The 18,959-nt window shown below is 34.6% G+C and overlaps 1 protein-coding gene across 5 annotated transcripts in view; it reads left to right on the forward strand.

Moving 5' to 3' along the window:
• The window catches only part of LOC150109686 (uncharacterized), a 576,277-nt gene that overhangs the window by 141,330 nt on the left and 415,988 nt on the right, over window positions 1–18,959 (forward strand). For all 5 annotated transcript variants that reach the window (XM_090414002.1, XM_090413987.1, XM_090413994.1 and 2 more), the window contains one exon: window positions 77–248. In XM_090414002.1, coding sequence (XP_090270128.1) covers window positions 77–248 — 172 coding nt within the window. The remainder of the gene's footprint in view (window positions 1–76; window positions 249–18,959) is intronic.

Genomic DNA, 18,959 nt, shown 5'->3' on the forward strand with positions numbered 1-18,959 from the left:
ATGTAATTTGCTGACAATGAATTGCACCAAATGCTGAAATTTAAAACTATACTATTTTTAATTTTTATAATTACAGATAAAGCCTGCTAGTCAAGGACTCAATCCTAATGCTGATGCATTTTGCAGCAGCAGTAGCGAAAGTACTGCCAACACCTGTATTAATGATCACACAGAAATTTCTGAAAATATTGCTTGTGAATTAAGTAGTGTTCCTGATGCCGTTGATCCACTGGATACAGAAGGCAAATGTAAGTTATTTTAAAATAGTGTATTTCTGCTTAGTGAGTTTAACAGTGGTGGATATAGTTAGAATCAGTTTGTTGTTTCTTACTATTTTGAGCAAAATTTGTGTATGCATACTATGCCCTAAAAATGATTGGATGGACCAGATAGTAGGTGCCACTTAAATTTTATGCAAAATTCCTTTGCAATGTGCTGATCATGAATGAAGAATCTGTTCAGTCATTTGCTGTAACTCCTAGTTATATAATGAGAAATGATACACTTGAAATGTGATATATGCCTTTTGCAGAATATCTTCCAGCAAAATACGAGGCACATTCAGAAAGTAAGGTTTGTTCAGAATTTACCTCCAAATAATATACGGGAGAGAGATTGCACATTTATGGTAGCGTAGTGACTCATTAGCTAGCTGTTGACTATTCTTTCATTTGTTATCGTTTGTTGTCTTTTATGCGTAATTTATCAGTGCTCTGATTAAAAAAAAAAAAAGAAGAAAGAAACGACCAGTTGCAAGGTTTGTGGTGGGATGTAATTTTTGTTGGCAGAAAACAATACTGCTGCAAAATTTCACCGACTGTGTAAGATTTATGGACCTGATGTCATGAGTAATGTTAAGGTTAGGCAATAGTGTCATCTATGATATAATCACGTAATCACAAGAAAGATATTTATTTAACCAAATATTTCGGTCTGGAAATAGCAGACCATCGTCGGTGGTATTACAAGAACAGTTTAAAAAAATATACAAGCTAGAATACTAACAATAGATCGTTGAAATTAGAACATGCCGCGTGATGTTATATCACTAAGTATGAAACGAAATATTTTGAAGTAGAAACATGATTGAATTTGCTATAAAAAAAAAAAAAAAAAAAAAAAAAAAAAAAAAAAAAAAAAAAAATTAATGAGTAATCTTGATTAGGCTTTCCCAGATTTTTTTAAATCTTTATCACTTTATCTTCCTTTTTAAACAGTATTAATTCCTTACATCATCGCATAAAGTTTACTATGGAATTAGAAGAAAACAACCAGTTATCTTTTTTAGACGTTCTCCTCATCCGATCATCTTCAAATATTCTTACAACTACAGTATACAGGAAACCAACATTCACAGGTCGTTATATTCTGAAAGAATCAGCCCATCATCCATGTCAAAAAACAGGAATTATAAAATGTCTCATCAAAAGAGCCAAAACTAATTGTTCTACTTTTGATTATCTACAGAAAGAACTTTCTACTATCCAGCAACACATGAAACTCAATGGCTTTTCTGAAAAAAGTATTCAACGTCTTCTTACATCTTATAATCCTCCACAAAACAACAAAGATTCAATACGTCGAGTACCTATTCCTTATATCTCCAGTATTTCAGAACCTATCGCAAGAATTTTGAAGAAATATGATTTAACAGCTACGTATTCTCCTATTAACAAATTGTCCTCTCATTTTCCTTCTCCTAAAGACAAACGCTCAACTTTATCTCTTCCTGGAGTTTATCAAATTCCTTGCAACTGTGATCTCTCTTACTTTGGACAGACTGGACGTTCTCTTGAAAAAAGAATCCAAGAACATCAATCATCCATTCTTCACAATAAACCTGAAAAGTCTGGTTTGGCTCAACACGGGATTGAAACTGACCACAGCATCCTTTGGTCCAAAACGCGCCTCTTACATAGATCCCGTTATAGGTTCGAACGTTTGTTCAAGGAAAGCGTGGAGGCCTTGCTCCATCATCCCAACCTGAATCGTAATGACTGCATATCTATATCAAAAATCTGGGAAAGCCTAATCAAGATTACTCATTAATTTTTTTTTTTTTTTTTTTTTTTTTTTTTTTATAGCAAATTCAATCATGTTTCTACTTCAAAATATTTCGTTTCATACTTAGTGATATAACATCACGCGGCATGTTCTAATTTCAACGATCTATTGTTAGTATTCTAGCTTGTATATTTTTTTAAACTGTTCTTGTAATACCACCGACGATGGTCTGCTATTTCCAGACCGAAATATTTGGTTAAATAAATATCTTTCTTGTGATTACGTGATTATATCATTCAGTCTTATGTCGCAAGTATCCTTAAAACAACAAATTCTTATCCTTCACGGGGAAAATGCTACCAAAATAACTGGTAAATTAGGAAAACTTTCAGTTATACAAGGTAGGTTACGAGCAAAGATTAATTTCTTAAAAAAGTGCCGCGACAACAAGATTATTCCCAATTTCGCTAAGATTAAAGAAACAATAAAATCTCCTGGAGCTCATAATATTTACCGGAACACAAGTTTATCTCTAATCCGTAATCAACTTAAAGCTGCTAAACGTGATCTTGCTATTCACAGTCATCAGACTTCTGATTTACGCACCTATATATCCACAAATTTGGATCCACATCTTTCTCACATAGTTCTAAATGTAGCTAAACGTTCTACTCAACGTGCTTATAATAAACTAAGTCAACATCTTAACCGTAAATATGAGGCTCTTTCGTCTAAACAATCCAAGCCATTCATAACTCCAGATAATTGGATTGTAAATATATCCGGACGTCCTTTGACTAAAAGCGAAACCCTCATCCTTTCAAAAGGACATGATTTTTCTATTGTTCCAAATAAAATACCATATCTAGATTTCCTAGTTAACATTGAAAGGAATCTTAATCATCTAACCAGCGATAAAGCTAATGCTCTTCGCCTAGAAGTCGCTTCTTCTCTACTTAAGGCTAAACTTCCTCCTTCTAACATATCTCCTTCTGAAATGAAATCTTTACAGTCCTTGAGAAAAAATAATCACCTCATTATCACTAAAGCTGACAAGGGAAAAGCAACAGTAGTTATGGACTCAGTAAATTACAGAAGAAAACTTTCTCTTTTGCTTCGAGATCGCTCCACATATCAAGAAATTGATTATAATCCAACCAACAGACAACTAAAGAAATTAAATTCTCTCCTTGATGAAGTCATCAGTTTGGATAAAGACACAATTGAAAGACTTAAAACTCATTTTGCAAGACCTCCTAGATTTTATGGCCTTCCAAAAATCCATAAGATTGACTATCCTCTTCGTCCAATAGTAGATTGCATTGATTCTCCTACTTACCGTATAGCCAAATATCTAGCTAAATTACTGAAATCTTACATTGGCAACTCGAGTTCTTTTTTAAAAAACTCCTCAGATTTCTTAGAAAAATTAAAAGATGTCTCATTACAACCTACAGATCTTATGGTTAGTTTTGATATAGAATCTTTATACACCAATGTACCTCTTAAGGAAACTTTAAAACTACTTGCTGACATCTTTCCTCAAGATATTATAAAACTATTCGATTTCGTTATACATTCTGGTTATTTCATATGTCAAAACAAATTTTATAGCCAAGTAGAAGGAACAGCCATGGGAAGTCCTCTTTCTCCAGCTTTAGCCAACTTTTATTTAGAACATTTAGAAAAAGTCCTCTTCACATCTAGTTTCCCTCTACCATCTTTTTGGGTAAGATATATAGATGACATATTTGCTATTTGGCCTCACAGTAAAAACACTTTATCTTCCTTTTTAAACAGTATTAATTCCTTACATCATCGCATAAAGTTTACTATGGAATTAGAAGAAAACAACCAGTTATCTTTTTTAGACGTTCTCCTCATCCGATCATCTTCAAATATTCTTACAACTACAGTATACAGGAAACCAACATTCACAGGTCGTTATATTCTGAAAGAATCAGCCCATCATCCATGTCAAAAAACAGGAATTATAAAATGTCTCATCAAAAGAGCCAAAACTAATTGTTCTACTTTTGATTATCTACAGAAAGAACTTTCTACTATCCAGCAACACATGAAACTCAATGGCTTTTCTGAAAAAAGTATTCAACGTCTTCTTACATCTTATAATCCTCCACAAAACAACAAAGATTCAATACGTCGAGTACCTATTCCTTATATCTCCAGTATTTCAGAACCTATCGCAAGAATTTTGAAGAAATATGATTTAACAGCTACGTATTCTCCTATTAACAAATTGTCCTCTCATTTTCCTTCTCCTAAAGACAAACGCTCAACTTTATCTCTTCCTGGAGTTTATCAAATTCCTTGCAACTGTGATCTCTCTTACTTTGGACAGACTGGACGTTCTCTTGAAAAAAGAATCCAAGAACATCAATCATCCATTCTTCACAATAAACCTGAAAAGTCTGGTTTGGCTCAACACGGGATTGAAACTGACCACAGCATCCTTTGGTCCAAAACGCGCCTCTTACATAGATCCCGTTATAGGTTCGAACGTTTGTTCAAGGAAAGCGTGGAGGCCTTGCTCCATCATCCCAACCTGAATCGTAATGACTGCATATCTATATCAAAAATCTGGGAAAGCCTAATCAAGATTACTCATTAATTTTTTTTTTTTTTTTTTTTTTTTTTTTTATAGCAAATTCAATCATGTTTCTACTTCAAAATATTTCGTTTCATACTTAGTGATATAACATCACGCGGCATGTTCTAATTTCAACGATCTATTGTTAGTATTCTAGCTTGTATATTTTTTTAAACTGTTCTTGTAATACCACCGACGATGGTCTGCTATTTCCAGACCGAAATATTTGGTTAAATAAATATCTTTCTTGTGATTACGTGATTATATCATTCAGTCTTATGTCGCAAGTATCCTTAAAACAACAAACAGTGTCATCTATTTAAAGAAGTGCATAACAATGTTCACGGTGAAGAATGCTGTGGCTGGCCAAGTGTGGTGACAGACAGTTTGGTGAGAAGAGGCATATTTTCCAGAATAATGCCATCTCATCACCATTGAAAATTTGTTCTGGTTTATATCTCTTTTCCTTGATGAGTTTTTGAGTTGTGCATGGCAGGTCTTAGCAGCTTTGTGATCAGCTGAAGCAGACTCGCCCTTAATCTTTACATTAAAGAGTGAATAATATCCTTTGAATTCCTGGAAGCAGCCTTTGATGGTAAGTGGTTTCCACATTTGAAAGTTTTTTCCACAGTGCTGAAAAGACAATGGGGTTTGGTGCTTAAATCTGTTGTAAAGAACGAGTGCTTAGTGGAAATCATGCTAATGTTCATAAGCAAGTTTTTCGTGTGCTGTCCTTGTTGCAAATGAATGTGCATTCTTCATTTTTAACAGTGCTTTATCACATACATAAGCTGCATATTTAACAGTAAGAATTCCCAAGTTTGCATCACCTGTCAGATCTCAGTTTTTTCTTTCCTTATGTATTGTACTTTTGTTGATACTCAGCATGTGGCCTACAGCCATGTATGTGAGCCCTTCTGGACATTTATCTAGAATTTGCACTTTCTTGTTCAAATTCACCACTTTCTTATCCCTTTTAGGCATTTGTCTGTCACTAGATGCATACACTTAGTTTAAAACCAATGAGTATTCATTTAAGCACAAGTTCGTTACCATCAGTGTGAAAACATGAATCCACATTTGCAGAATACAGATTCTGCAAATGTGGCAACTCATCTATGTATGGATTATGTTACTACATTAGGCCTGATATCAACATATGGAAGTATTCAATTCAGCTCTTTAATTTAGACAGGTGATGTATAATCTTAAATAAATTCATTACAAGTCTGCAGGATCCCTTATGTGAAAATAGGCAAGAACATTGAAAATATCAGTTGCATCCTGAATCGAGAAACTATAGAACAAGTACAAACATTTCAAGTATTTAGACACTATTTTTTGTAAAGATGGCAGATTAAATATGGAAATAGACAGCTGGCAAATCTGGTATGGTTGGAAGGCAACCGAATGAATTTATATGAAATAAGGCAGCAATTAGTCAAAATGCTAAACCAGTGACACACAAGCAGGGATTATGAGCAAACCAATTTTAACTTATAAATCCAAGGTGAGTTAGAAATAAAACACTTATCAAGACTAGAGACTACAGATATGAGAGTTCTGAGAAATGTTAAGAGTGAGAACAGATGGCATCAGTTCTAGAATCATATTAAAAACAAGAATATTAGGAAGAAACACGACATTGTTAGCATTCAGGAATCTGCGCGCAGAGCTAATCTCTTTACTTAAACAGAATGAAGAGGAAAGGTTAGTAAAACAAGTGTTTTTATTCAGGATGACAGGAAAAAAATCCCAGAGATGCTGGGATCAGGCAGATTGATACTGTAAGTCTCAGAAGACCAAAATAAATCATATTGGAGTCCTGACAGAGAACAGATTAATTTGGGAAAAAACTGCAGTATACAATGTAATGAAGTGTGCTTTTTATGTAATACTATCATAACATGTTGGTACCCCTCCCTCCTGTTACATATCAAGAATTTTATGATATTTAGGAGTATAAAATTTTAGACATACCTGGATTTTTTGAAGATCATGTCACACACACAATATGGAATTTTGAAGAGAATGAAAATATGGAATCAGCAAACAAGATGAAAGGCAAGAATAAGCAAATTGATAAGAACAGTACCACAAAATTATGGATTTAAGAAGAAAGGGATAAAAAAAAAAACAAAAAAAAAAAACTAAGAATATGTGATAAGCTAGCAGTATGATGGTGTGCTGGCTATTTTAGAGAAATAACATCAGAAAGTTGAAAATATGAGTTTGTCATGTGATTAACAGAATAAAGTGTTAAGTGGGAACCGGGTTGATTTGAGAGTAACAGGAAGTAATTTATTTAATTGCTGCAAGATTGCAAGGACAAGATGCTACTGTTTTTTTTTTTTTTTTTTTTTTTTTTTTTTTTTTTTTTTTTGTGTGTGTGTGTGTGTGTGTGTTTAGCATATTGATCATTTCTTATAAATGCATTCAGTGTAATTTGCTTTCATTATCTTGAAAACAAGTAATGATAATCTTCTGAACTTAGGGGTATGTTTTGATTATAAAGCGTGAAATATTTCATTGGTGGGATTTTTGTTTATAATCTTCTCATATGAGTTTGAGGGATGTGCCTTGATTGTAAAGCATGAAATATTTTTATATGGGATTTTTGTTTATATTGTTTTCATTTTTTATGTTTATCTTTGTTGTGGGATGTAAATAGTCAGTTATAGGAATATTACAATCATGGTGATGTTAAATTATATGTTAATTAAAGAATAGATGGTGGATCTAATGTAAGAAATGAAGCTATCAGGTTGGCAGTTAAATTTATATACAGTGCTGTGCCATAATATATATATCACATGATGTTGATTTGTTTTAATAAGTTCTGTAGTTGAATACTGGTGGTGAAGATGATTTTGTATTTTGAATATTTAAATATATGGCTGATGACTTTGTAAATATTTTGGATATATGGAAATTTTAAGATTAAATGTTTCAATGCATTATATAGCAAGATTGATAAGAGAAGTATGAGTAATTGTGGAGTTTATATTCCCATGCCATGTAGTATTCATAATTATGAAATTAATGCTGACCAAAAAAAAAAAAAAGGATAATTTAACAAATCAATTACTAGTTTCGTATAACCATATTATGTACTTCTGACTGATGCAATAAAGCATAAATATAAGAGGTATTAATATGAAAATTTCCAAATAACCAAAGTCCTGAGAAAGATTAGAGGCGTGACCAGATGGCATCAATGGCAATATCATATTAAAAACGAGGATATTAGGAAAGAACTTAGTCAGCATCCAGGAATGCATTAGCAAAGCTAATCTCAGGTGGTATGGTCACTTGAACAGAACAGGCGAGGAAAGATTAGCAAAAGAAGTGTTCTCTGCCAGGTTGGCAGGAAAATGACCCAGAGGAAGACCAAGATATAGGTGGATTGATACAGTACAAAGTGCCTTAGACCAGCGCTTCCCAAACTGTGGGCCGCGGCCCCCTTGGGGGCCGTAGGTTTTGTTGAGGGGGGCCATGAAATAATGAAAACAAATTTAAAATGTTTTAAGACTAAGTAGATTTTTTTTTTATTTTAAAAGAAACGTATTTAACTTTTATTATTTATTATTTCTATTTTGTTATTTTTTATATTTTAATGGAAAAATTCACATATTGGTGTTGGTTCACAAACTTTGCTTTCTGCGTATTTCGGCGCTTAATGAATATTAGTAAATATTGCTTATTCATATGTTTCATTTCAAAGCAGTGGTTAATTTTATTTACTTCGAATGCTCTACAAGGAAGCTCCAAATCTTCCTGTCCCTTTCATCACACGTTTGTAATCAGGCACTATTGATATTGACTTTATATACATATGAAAACTCGTTTTATATTATCACTGTCATCCAAGCTAGTTTTCTGTTACCAATAAAAGTTTCGCATATACTTCACACATGAAAAAAGCTTAAACAAGTTCATGTGGTAACTCGCTTAGTAACTCCTTGCAGTGGTAAACAACACCCCTCCCTAACAGCCACTATACTGCAGAGGCAATAAAAACAAGTACTTTTATTATGCCAGTGAATAAGATATGAGCAGTCTGTGTAATATATTTCTCAACAAATAGTGCAATTAAAGACAACTGGGATAAAAACACACTCATTAATGAATCACATGTGCCCTCATACAGAAACTATGCTGTATATATAGACTGAAACAAAAACCATATGTTGCATGGGGCAAACACAGTATCTAACTAAAAACTATTGTTATTAATTAGATGTGTGTGTGAGTTCGATTGCCGAAGGCAGCAATAAAATTCAACCGAACGTGTTAAAATTGTAAACGTGTTAAAATTCGTAAAAGTGTTAAAACTAAGTAATATATATACATAATGAATGTTATGGCAGTTTCACATATGGAATTCGGTTGAAGAGAGTTAGCATTTCAACTCAATTGTCAGCTATGCTTTTATCTTTCGGTTGCACGATCTTTTGTTAATACAGCACCAATCATATGCATGTTTTAATAAACTGCCTTTGCTGTCTGTTTCGCGTTAGGCTTAATTACCCTAAAGGGAGAAAAATCACAAAAAATAAAAATATTCCTGGTTCGGGGATTCCCTTATTCAGGTAATATTCACTAATTTCATGTTATCAGTCTGTGGTGTACCGTATCGGTAAGTGGTGATATTATTTGATCTATTCTACATTAAAAAATTTAACCCTGAGATGGATAAGTGGCTGATAAAAAATTAAAAAAAATCCCGCGAACATTCAGAAGAAGCAGAAACAGACTCAAAAAAAAAAAAAAAAAAAAAAAAAAAAAAAAAAAAAAAAAAAAAAGGCAGTATTTCATATTTTACCAGAACAGCCTGCATCGTCCTCAAAACCAAATGGTAAGAGGCAAAAAATGTAATATATGCATTTGATTTTTGCAATATTCGCTGTGTATGTTTTGTATTGAATATAAATACAATAAATATTATAATAATATATCTCTCTATTACGATTTTTTTTTCGAGGGGGGGCCGTGAAATATTTTAATTTTTGCAAAGGGAGCCCTGACATCCAGAAGTTTGGGAAGCACTGCCTTAGACGACAGAAATATATGATCTGATAATGTTGGAGTCTTGACAAGTAACAGACTAATTTGGAGGAAAATTGTAGATAGGAAGTTAGTAATGATGTAAATGTTTCATGTAGTACTATCATATCCTGTACAGCCCTTGAGGGTACATGGCAGGAATTTGATGATGATGATAGTTTTTATTACACCGAGTTGGACATTGTATCATCTCACTAGCCTCTTTAAATTTGCGTGCATAAGTATTAAATTCTATATATGGTATTTTGGTGATTTGCCAATTGACTTGATGGTTTTCATTGGTAGTTTGAAAGGCTTATCTGGATTTCCACTAGTTTTTTTTCCATATTTCTGAAATTCTTTTTTTGATGGATTTCTCCAGAATGTCCTGTCTGTCCATCATAACAAAAACCACAATTGCAGTAGAGTTGATAAATTCCTGGTCTCTTCATAGGTTGATGTGGTTATTTAGGCAATCTTAACATTGTGGAGGTCTAAAGGCAACTTTCGAGTTGTGTTATAGGATTTTGCCTGTTTTGTCTGTCACATTCTTGATATAAGGTAAGAAACCGTGCCTTTGTAGTTGTCTGCTTATTGTCTTGGAGCCTGTGTTAGTTCATTCAATACGTTTTTAATAGTTTTGATGTTGTAACCATTGTTTTGCAGAATATCTTTAAGTTATTTCCTTGTTTCTTTTGTTATCATCACTTAATAATGTAATTAAGCTCTCCTTTAATGATTTGATGATATCCTGTTTTTGTGCTTGGTGGTGGTGGTATCTAGCATGAAAATACTGACTTGTATTAAACTTTTTTCTATAAATTTCAAATGGAAATTTATTATGATCTTCAACTGAGATGAGAACATCCACGAAGGAAATAGATCTATCTTTTATTACCTTTGATATAAATTGGAATTCTTGATTTAAACCATTAAGGAAGTCAGTGAAGTTTTGAAGTGATTCTTCTGAGCCTGGCAAACTGAAAATATCAACATATCTTCACCCATAATCTTGATTTGGTATGGTATTTATCAAAAGCTGATTGTAAACTTTTCCATGTATAAATTTGTTAGTACAATAGTCCCCTACTTTTTGCCATTCCTCTTTTTAATCCATTTCGAATATTACCATGATCCTTATACTTACTTGCCATGTGTTTTGCTGACCTTTCCCATACTTCTTTAATCATTCAGTGTGTTTATAGAAGTCATGCACAGTGCATCTCTTAGAAATTGTGTGCTGTGCATGTCTTATATTTGGGCTTATAATACAGTATTATATGCTGTATTATACATAATAATACATATTATACATATAGGCTACAAGCTAGGTTTACCGTGCAGAATAGTACAATTGGTAAGAATAAAGCCAAAGTGTTAAAGGAAATTAAAAACACCAGTGCATACTAAATTCATCAGAAAGTGAGGCAGTCAAATTGCTGATGTGGAAAAATTTTTAATTGTGTGGATTGAAGACCAAATCAGCCACAATAAGCAAAGACATTATCCATGACAGAGCCTTAAGTCTGTTTAATACAATGAAGACTAAAAGAGAAAAGACATCTGAACTAGCTGCTTCTGCAGTTAGTTCAGATGAAAAAATTATATAAGGTGTCTATACAAAGCAATAGATTTTCAGTATAGATGAAATGGCCCTATATTGGAAGAAAATGCCAGATAGAACTTTTGTTGCAAAAAAAGAGAAATCTATCCCTTGATTCAAAGCTACAAAAGATAGGCTAATGCTGTTGCTAGGGGGCTAATGCAGTTGACGACTACAAGCTAAGAAATATGTTTTTATACCATTCAGAAATCCTAGTGTTCTTAGAAACTATTTAAAGCCTAGCCTTACAGTCTGTTATAAGTCTAATACAAAATTCTGGATGACTGCTGATTTTTCTTCAATTTGGTTCTTAGATCTTTTCAAGCCTGCAGTTGAGTCTTATTGCGGGGAATAGAAAATTCCCTTTTTTTATTCTATTGATTGTTGATCAAGAGCTCCAACTGAGGCATGCAAAGAAATCAGGTTGTCTTCCTGTCTGCAAACACAACTTCATTGCAGCAGACAATTGATCAAGATGTGATTTGGAATTATCTAAGGTGGATTTTTGCAAAGACTACAGCTGCATTAATCTTTCTGAGGGATCGAAGCAAAATAAATCAAAAGCATCCCAGAAAGGCTTCCCTATTTTGGACGGCATTACAACAATTAGAGGTGCTTGGGAGGAAGTTAAACAACTTTGAAAGGTGTCGGGAAGAAATTCATTCCCATACTTGTGAACAATTTTGAAAGTTTAAGGAAATCACTTCAAATATTGTTGACATGGCAAAGGAATTAGAATTGGAAGTCCATTCTGAAGACATTGCAGAATTGCATCCCGAGGCCCTTACTGATATCTCCTGTTAATTAAAGAACAGAGAAGGTGTTCAGTGAACACGAAACCCTGCCTGATGATACCATTCGGCCTAGGGTGCTGATGACTAAAGAATTAAAAGAAGGAATTGCCAAAATATGGATGCAATTGCATTTTGGGGAAGGGTCGATCCCAATTTCAAAAGAAGTGCAAAAATAAATAGGGGCCTACAAAACCAAATGGTCTGTTACAGAGAAGCGACAAACTTCATTGCTTTCCTATTCCAAGACACCACCTCCTCCCCCAACCAATAGTTACCCCCTAATCCTTTAGATTCAGAGCCCTCAATAGCAATATCACCCCGACCCCCATGTGTGTTATTTATCTTTCGCAGGCATTCATAAGTGATATATAGTGCATTATTTACATTTATCAGCAGCCAAAATGCATTTGCAAGCTAAATAAAGGGTAGATTCCACTTTTCGTAAATTTCCGGGTTTTGCTGATGCTATCGTCCATAACCTTGCGAATAAGTGGGGTCACCTGTAATTGATTTATAAAATTATCTTACTTTTTCCATGTTTTTTGCCAGTATTAATTTCATAATTATGAGTAATTGTCAATATTTGTAGGTTTATGGTGTATATTAGTGTTAATATGCCAAGAGACTGAGTTAAGGTTAAATTTATGATATATCTTTCTTATTCATTAATCATCATTGTCATCATCATTTATTCATTTATGAATATAAAAATATACATAGAAATATTCCTATAACAAAAACTCATGGAGATATGTAATCTGTAATGAAAATGAGCCAATTTGCTCTATTTTGCTAATTAATTATTATTATTATATCTCCAGAGTGTCCAAGGATTCATTGTGGGAGGGCACACTACTCTACTTCGCTAAATACATCTCATCCTCTCCACTACTACTTAATTCTCCAACTACGACACTACTACCATCAACGCCATCTATCACCCATCATCACCAACAACAGTATTTTTTTGTCTCTGTAAATTGCATATGTTCTGATGGCCAATTTGTCTGTATGCGGGACGAAAAAAACCCTGCTACCACCTTAATTAGTAGAGATTAATAATAATTAATAGATTATTAATTCTTTAATAGAGAACTGTAATCTATGGTTAGAGGTACAATGGTTTTTTTAACCTTTTAACTGATAAACTTCAGTTAATTTAAGTGTTTTAAAAATGGCATCATTGCTGAGCTTGAGTATTCTTGAGCACACCTTTGCATTTAAAAGATCCATTCCAAAACAAAATTTTAAAGACGTTTGAATTTTTTAGGCACGTAGAGACATCCAATATAAGTATCTTCTTCTGCAGCTTGTACCACTTCACTGGGGTCGCTGTTAATGATGAGTCTCCTCCTGTCTTGGGCTGTCACCACATCCAAGTTCTTCATCCTCAAGTCCTCTTCTACCAGCTCCCTCCCTCAATCATCATCAGATATGAAACACTTCCTCTACCTCAGTATGTTCTATAATTTTGAATTAACTGCTTTTGTCCAGTTCACAGAGGAGAACCTTAACAGAGCATTAGTTCCTTTTCAGTTTCAATTTGAATTGTTTTGGATGTTGGCCACATCTAAATGAATGTTATTCGCTGTTGCTGGAGGCAGGTTGTATATTTCCCGTTCAATGGAAGCCATTATTTTGACTTTTGGAACTTGCTTGGGAGTAATGGCAAACTTACACATCCATCTGCATGATCTTTCTTCCCACATACTCTTCCTCCCTCCTCATCACATGACCAACCCATCTCAACCTTGCCTCCTGTATCTTTGCTCCTAAGTTCATAACTTTCACTGTTCCCCTCACATAGTCATTTCTCAGACGATCTTTTCTGGTCACACCTCACATCCACCTAAACATTCTCATCTCTGTTACCTCCATTCTGCTGATGTTATTTTTCCTCAGGGCCACAATTTCCATAGCATACGTCATAGCTGGCCTCACTACTGTCCTATAGATTTTGCCTTTCAGATTGATCGCCACCCTCTTATCGCATAGCACTCCAGCCATTTCTCTCTCCAGTTCCTCCAACCCGCTTGTATCGTGCATCCCACTTCCTCCTCAGCACCTATATCTTCTTCCACTGTTGAACCTAAGTATCTAAAGTCCCTCACCTTCGTGATGACATTTCCTTCCTGCTACAGATCTGTCTCCTGGCCACCATCCACTTTGCAACACATATACTCTGTCTCACTTCTGCTCAGTCTCATACCTCTCTCTTCCAGTACTTTTCTCCATCTTTCCAGCTTAGCTGCCACTTCTTCTCTTGAATCTGCACACAGCAAGATGTCATCTGCATACAACATTGTCCAAGGCACGTCTTCTCTCACCTCCTCCGTCACCACCTCCATCACAATATTAAACAGAAATGGACTTAATACTTGACCCTTGATGCAAGAACTTTCTGTCTGTCCCAGACAGGTCCGAACTCGTCTTCACATTTCTGTACATATCCTGCACCAACCTGAAATATTTCTCCGGTACCTTCTTCTCCCTCAGACACTTCCAGACTTCTTGCTTTGTCACTCTATCGTATGCTGTCTCCAGGTCAACAAACACCAGATGTAGCTCTCGTTGTTTCTCTCGAAACTTTTCCATCATCTGTCGTTGATCTACCAGGCATGAAGCTAAATTGTTCCTTTGCAATCTCCACCTCCTTCCTCAATCTTCCATCAAGAACCCTTTCTAGGATTTTCATTGTGTGGGACATCAGCTTTATTTCTCTGTAATTCTTACAGTCTTGTGTATCCCCTTTACCCTTGTAGATGGGGACAAGAGTACTTTTCCTCCATTCCTTGGGTATTTCCTGTTGGCAAACTTTCATAAACAGGTCCCACTGCAGGTCAATTTCCTCTTCCTCCAGTGCCTTCCATTCTTCCACTGGAATCCTGTCTGGGCCCACCAATTTTCCATTCTTCATCCTCTTCATGGCCTCCTTCACTTCCACTCTACTAATGTTCTGCACCATCCCCTCAGAAGGCTGCCCATCTTCTCTGTGAGTCCTCGCATTTTCCTCATTTAAAAGTCCCTCAAAGTATATTCTCCATCTGTTTCTTATGTCCATATCCCTCCATAATACTCTTCCTTCAGCGTCTTTGATCTGCCTCACATGTAAGATGTCCTTTGTAAGACATCCAATATAAGTATAATTCACTTAAACTCAAGCTGTTTCTTCATCTGCTCTCTGGAGGAAAATATATGCACTTTTGGATAGAGCAGGAAATTTCTGACTGATGTGTCACCTAGTCCAGGTTTTCCCAACGTCTTGCTAAAGTGGAACCATAAAGCAAGAAGTTTGGGAAACCCTGGACTAGGTCACACATCAGTCAGAGATTTTTTCTGCACTATGCAAAAGTGCATATATTTTTCTCCAGAGAGCAGATGAAGATATAATTGCTTGAGTTTAAGTGAATTATACTTATATTGGATGTGTCTACATGCCTAAAAATTTCAAACATCTTTAAGAATTTGTTTCGGAACAGATCTTTTAAATGCAAAGGCGTGCTCAAGAATACTCAAGCTCAGCAATGATGCCATTTTTAAAACACTTAAATTAACTCATATTTATTTAAGTGTTTATTTACAGTTTAGTGCTCTGTAAATTTAAAAATGTAAGTTCATTTTAATGACTACAGTGCCGTTGTTGTTTTGAACTGTAGAGTTTTTCAAAATCTGGTATGATGAATGTAACTTGTAGCATCATATCATCGATTCATTAATTTTTTTTTTTTTTAAAAAAAAAGGTGAATGCTTGTGAATTTCTAAGGCTCTACTTAGCCCGCTTTGGGAAACCCTGACCCAATGAAAGTGTGGCTGCTGATCCCACGACTTGAAAATTACATGCAATCATCAGGAAAGTGAGACAATCAAATCAGCCAGCCAATAACAGTCAATTGTGTAATAGCGTAACATGACAGTAATATGAGCAGGTGGATCAGCTAAGTTGAACAGTTCTGTAAATGTTTGTGTGAGAACTTGAAAGGGTACAGAAAGTTATTTTCATCTCCTGCACATAACACTTCTAAATTTGCAGGCGCTGTACCATGTACATAGGGGGGGGGGGAATAGTATTTGCAGTTTCCAAAGCAAGATGTACTAATTATTGAAGGATATTGGAATGCCAAAGTTGGAATAGAAAATGATAGTTGGGAAAGCATCATGGGAAAATATGGTTTTGGAGAAAGATATGAACAAGGTGAAAAAATGTTAGAATTTGCTGTGGATCACGAGATGATCTGTAACACCAGATTCCAGCAAAAGGAGTGTAGAAAATGGACATGGTGATCAAATGATGGGGAAATCAAGAACATGATTGATATGATTAAAAGAAGATGGATAACATCATTACAGCAGTGTTGAAGTTTTCAAGGAGCGAATATAGATTTGGATCATAGTTTACTGATTGCAAACATCAAATTGAGATTAAAAAGAAAATATAAACTCCATCATCAGAAACGAAGAGATACAGTAAGAATAAATGAAGCAGAAATAGGAAGAAGGTACAGAACAGTGTTAGAAGAGAAACTTAAAAGTGTGAACAAATAAATAAATGCGAAAAAAATTTTTCAAGGTTTGTTCCAAACATTTCATTTGAAGAAGAGAGAGAGAGTGTGTGTGTATTATATGTGTGACAAATGTTGGACTATATGTAATAATCCCTGTTTTGAGCAGTATTTGCTGAATTTTATGAAAAAAAAAAACTTTTGAAAGTATGAGGTGATACAATAGTTCTGTATTGTATAAAAAAAAAAACTGAGCAGAATTTTCAATAAAACAGTGTCACAATTTGTTTAATCTTGAATTGAAAAAAATGAAAATAGAAAAATTTTAAATAAGTCGCTTGGCTAGCTTCTATGTTCTCAGCAGCGAAAAGGTTAATGGCATCTTTGTTATAGAAGATACCAATGGAGGCTGGAGGGGAATGGAATTGTGACTGTGTGCAAGAAGTAGTTCAGCAAGTTGGCCTCTAATGTTTTGGAAGTCCAAAGATCTGTTCATAAATGCTACAATTATGTTTAAAGAAATTGGCTCAGATATATATTAATTAGAATGAGAATATCTGCAAGGGGATATCTTTGTACATTTTATTAGGTTGTGATCATTTATAATTATTGTATGAATGATATTCAAGGTTTTGAGAGCTATTGCATTCTCTAAATAGTATATAAATTGCCAAACTGACTGAAACATTGTGTCTGTCATTTATATTATAAAATCATGTGTAATTGAATGCTACCATGATTGTAATATTCCTATACCTATCTACATCCCACAGCAAAGATAAAACATAAACAAACAAACAAAAATAATAAAAATAAAATAATAAAAACAGCATCAACAAAACTCCCACCACTGAAATATCACTACAGGTAACCCTTGTATAACGCGGTCCTTATACAACGCGGTCTACAAATTGTAGTAACCCTTTATCTTTTCATATGTTTTTCACCACGTGACTTAAAAATCAAACTTTATCTTCGTTAAATTTGTTTCTGCCTGTATCCTGCATTTAATTATAAGTAGCGAATTTGTATTAGGGGAAATACCCTTTAGCATGCATGTACCTCAATTGTTTACCGTATAAAATGTTTATTGTTGAAAATTGTCCTCGTTTCTGCCAGGAAAGTGCATTAAAAACCATAAGTGTATTCATCTCAAACTGAGCACTTTATTTTCTGGTGAGTTACATACAATATGTAATGCTTGCTTTTTTGTGTAAAAAATTATTTTTATAGTAATGGTCACAAACTGCAACGAAAGGGAAAAACCAACATTGAAAACAAAATTAATTTCTCTCGAAGAAAAATATTCAAAATCTTGGATCGGTTGAAAAATGGAGAAAAACCAGAAGTTTTGGTCCATTATAGTTAAATAATCTTTGCCATAAACATTTTCGTTATCTAATTTTGGAGCATCATTGAAATCTTTTCAAAATCCTATCATACTTGAGCTTATATTTTATGAAACATTTTCTGTTGCCATCAACTCCTTTCCAGCTAACTTCTCTAGTTGTCTGTTATTATTATTATTATATTTTAAATTTAGGCCTGTGTAGCTCAGTGGAAGTGGCACTTGCGTCCTCTGCACTTGGCTGCTCGAAATTAGACTTAGGTTCAAGTCCACTTGCCGACTGGAGAAACTTTTTCTAAGCCAATTTTCGACCATTTCCCCAAGTTAGTCGATCTCTGGCATGAGCAAGCGGGTTTTTTCTCCCGGAAACTCTGGTTTTTCGTCCTGTAAACTCAAGAAATATTCAAAATCTTGGATCGGTTGAAAAATGGAGAAAAACCAGAAGTTTTGGTCCATTATAGTTAAATAATCTTTGCCATAAACATTTTTGTTATCTAATTTTGGAGCATCATTGAAATCTTTTCAAAATCCTATCATACTTGCGCTTATATTTTATGAAACATTTTCTGTTGCCATCAACTCCTTTCCAGCTAACTTCTCTAGTTGTCTGTTATTATTATTATTATATTTTAAATTTAGGCCTGTGTAGCTCAGTGGAAGTGGCACTTGCGTCCTCTGCACTTGGCTGCTCGAAATTAGACTTAGGTTCAAGTCCACTTGCCGACTGGAGAAACTTTTTCTAAGCCAATTTTCGACCATTTCCCCAAGTTAGTCGATCTCTGGCATGAGCAAGCGGGTTTTTTCTCCCGGAAACTCTGGTTTTTCGTCCTGTAAACTCAAGAAAATTGACCGTAGTACCCACATTATTTCCGACATTAACATATCCTGTTAGGGTTATGTACCAAGAGACGGCAGCACCTGTTTACAAGCCCCTTCATTCGGTAGCTGCCTATATCAGCTATCTCTGATTGGCTACCAGTGGAGATTGAACTGCCCGCTCAGTCTCCAAAAACTAGATAGAGTATAAAGGCCTCACCTACTCCCTATAAGGGAA

This window comes from Typopeltis vanoorti, chromosome 2 (genome assembly GCF_054136105.1).
Source record: "Typopeltis vanoorti isolate ZY-2024b chromosome 2, IOZ_Tvanoo_1.0, whole genome shotgun sequence".
In the NCBI taxonomy this organism is placed as follows: domain Eukaryota; kingdom Metazoa; phylum Arthropoda; class Arachnida; order Uropygi; family Thelyphonidae; genus Typopeltis; species Typopeltis vanoorti.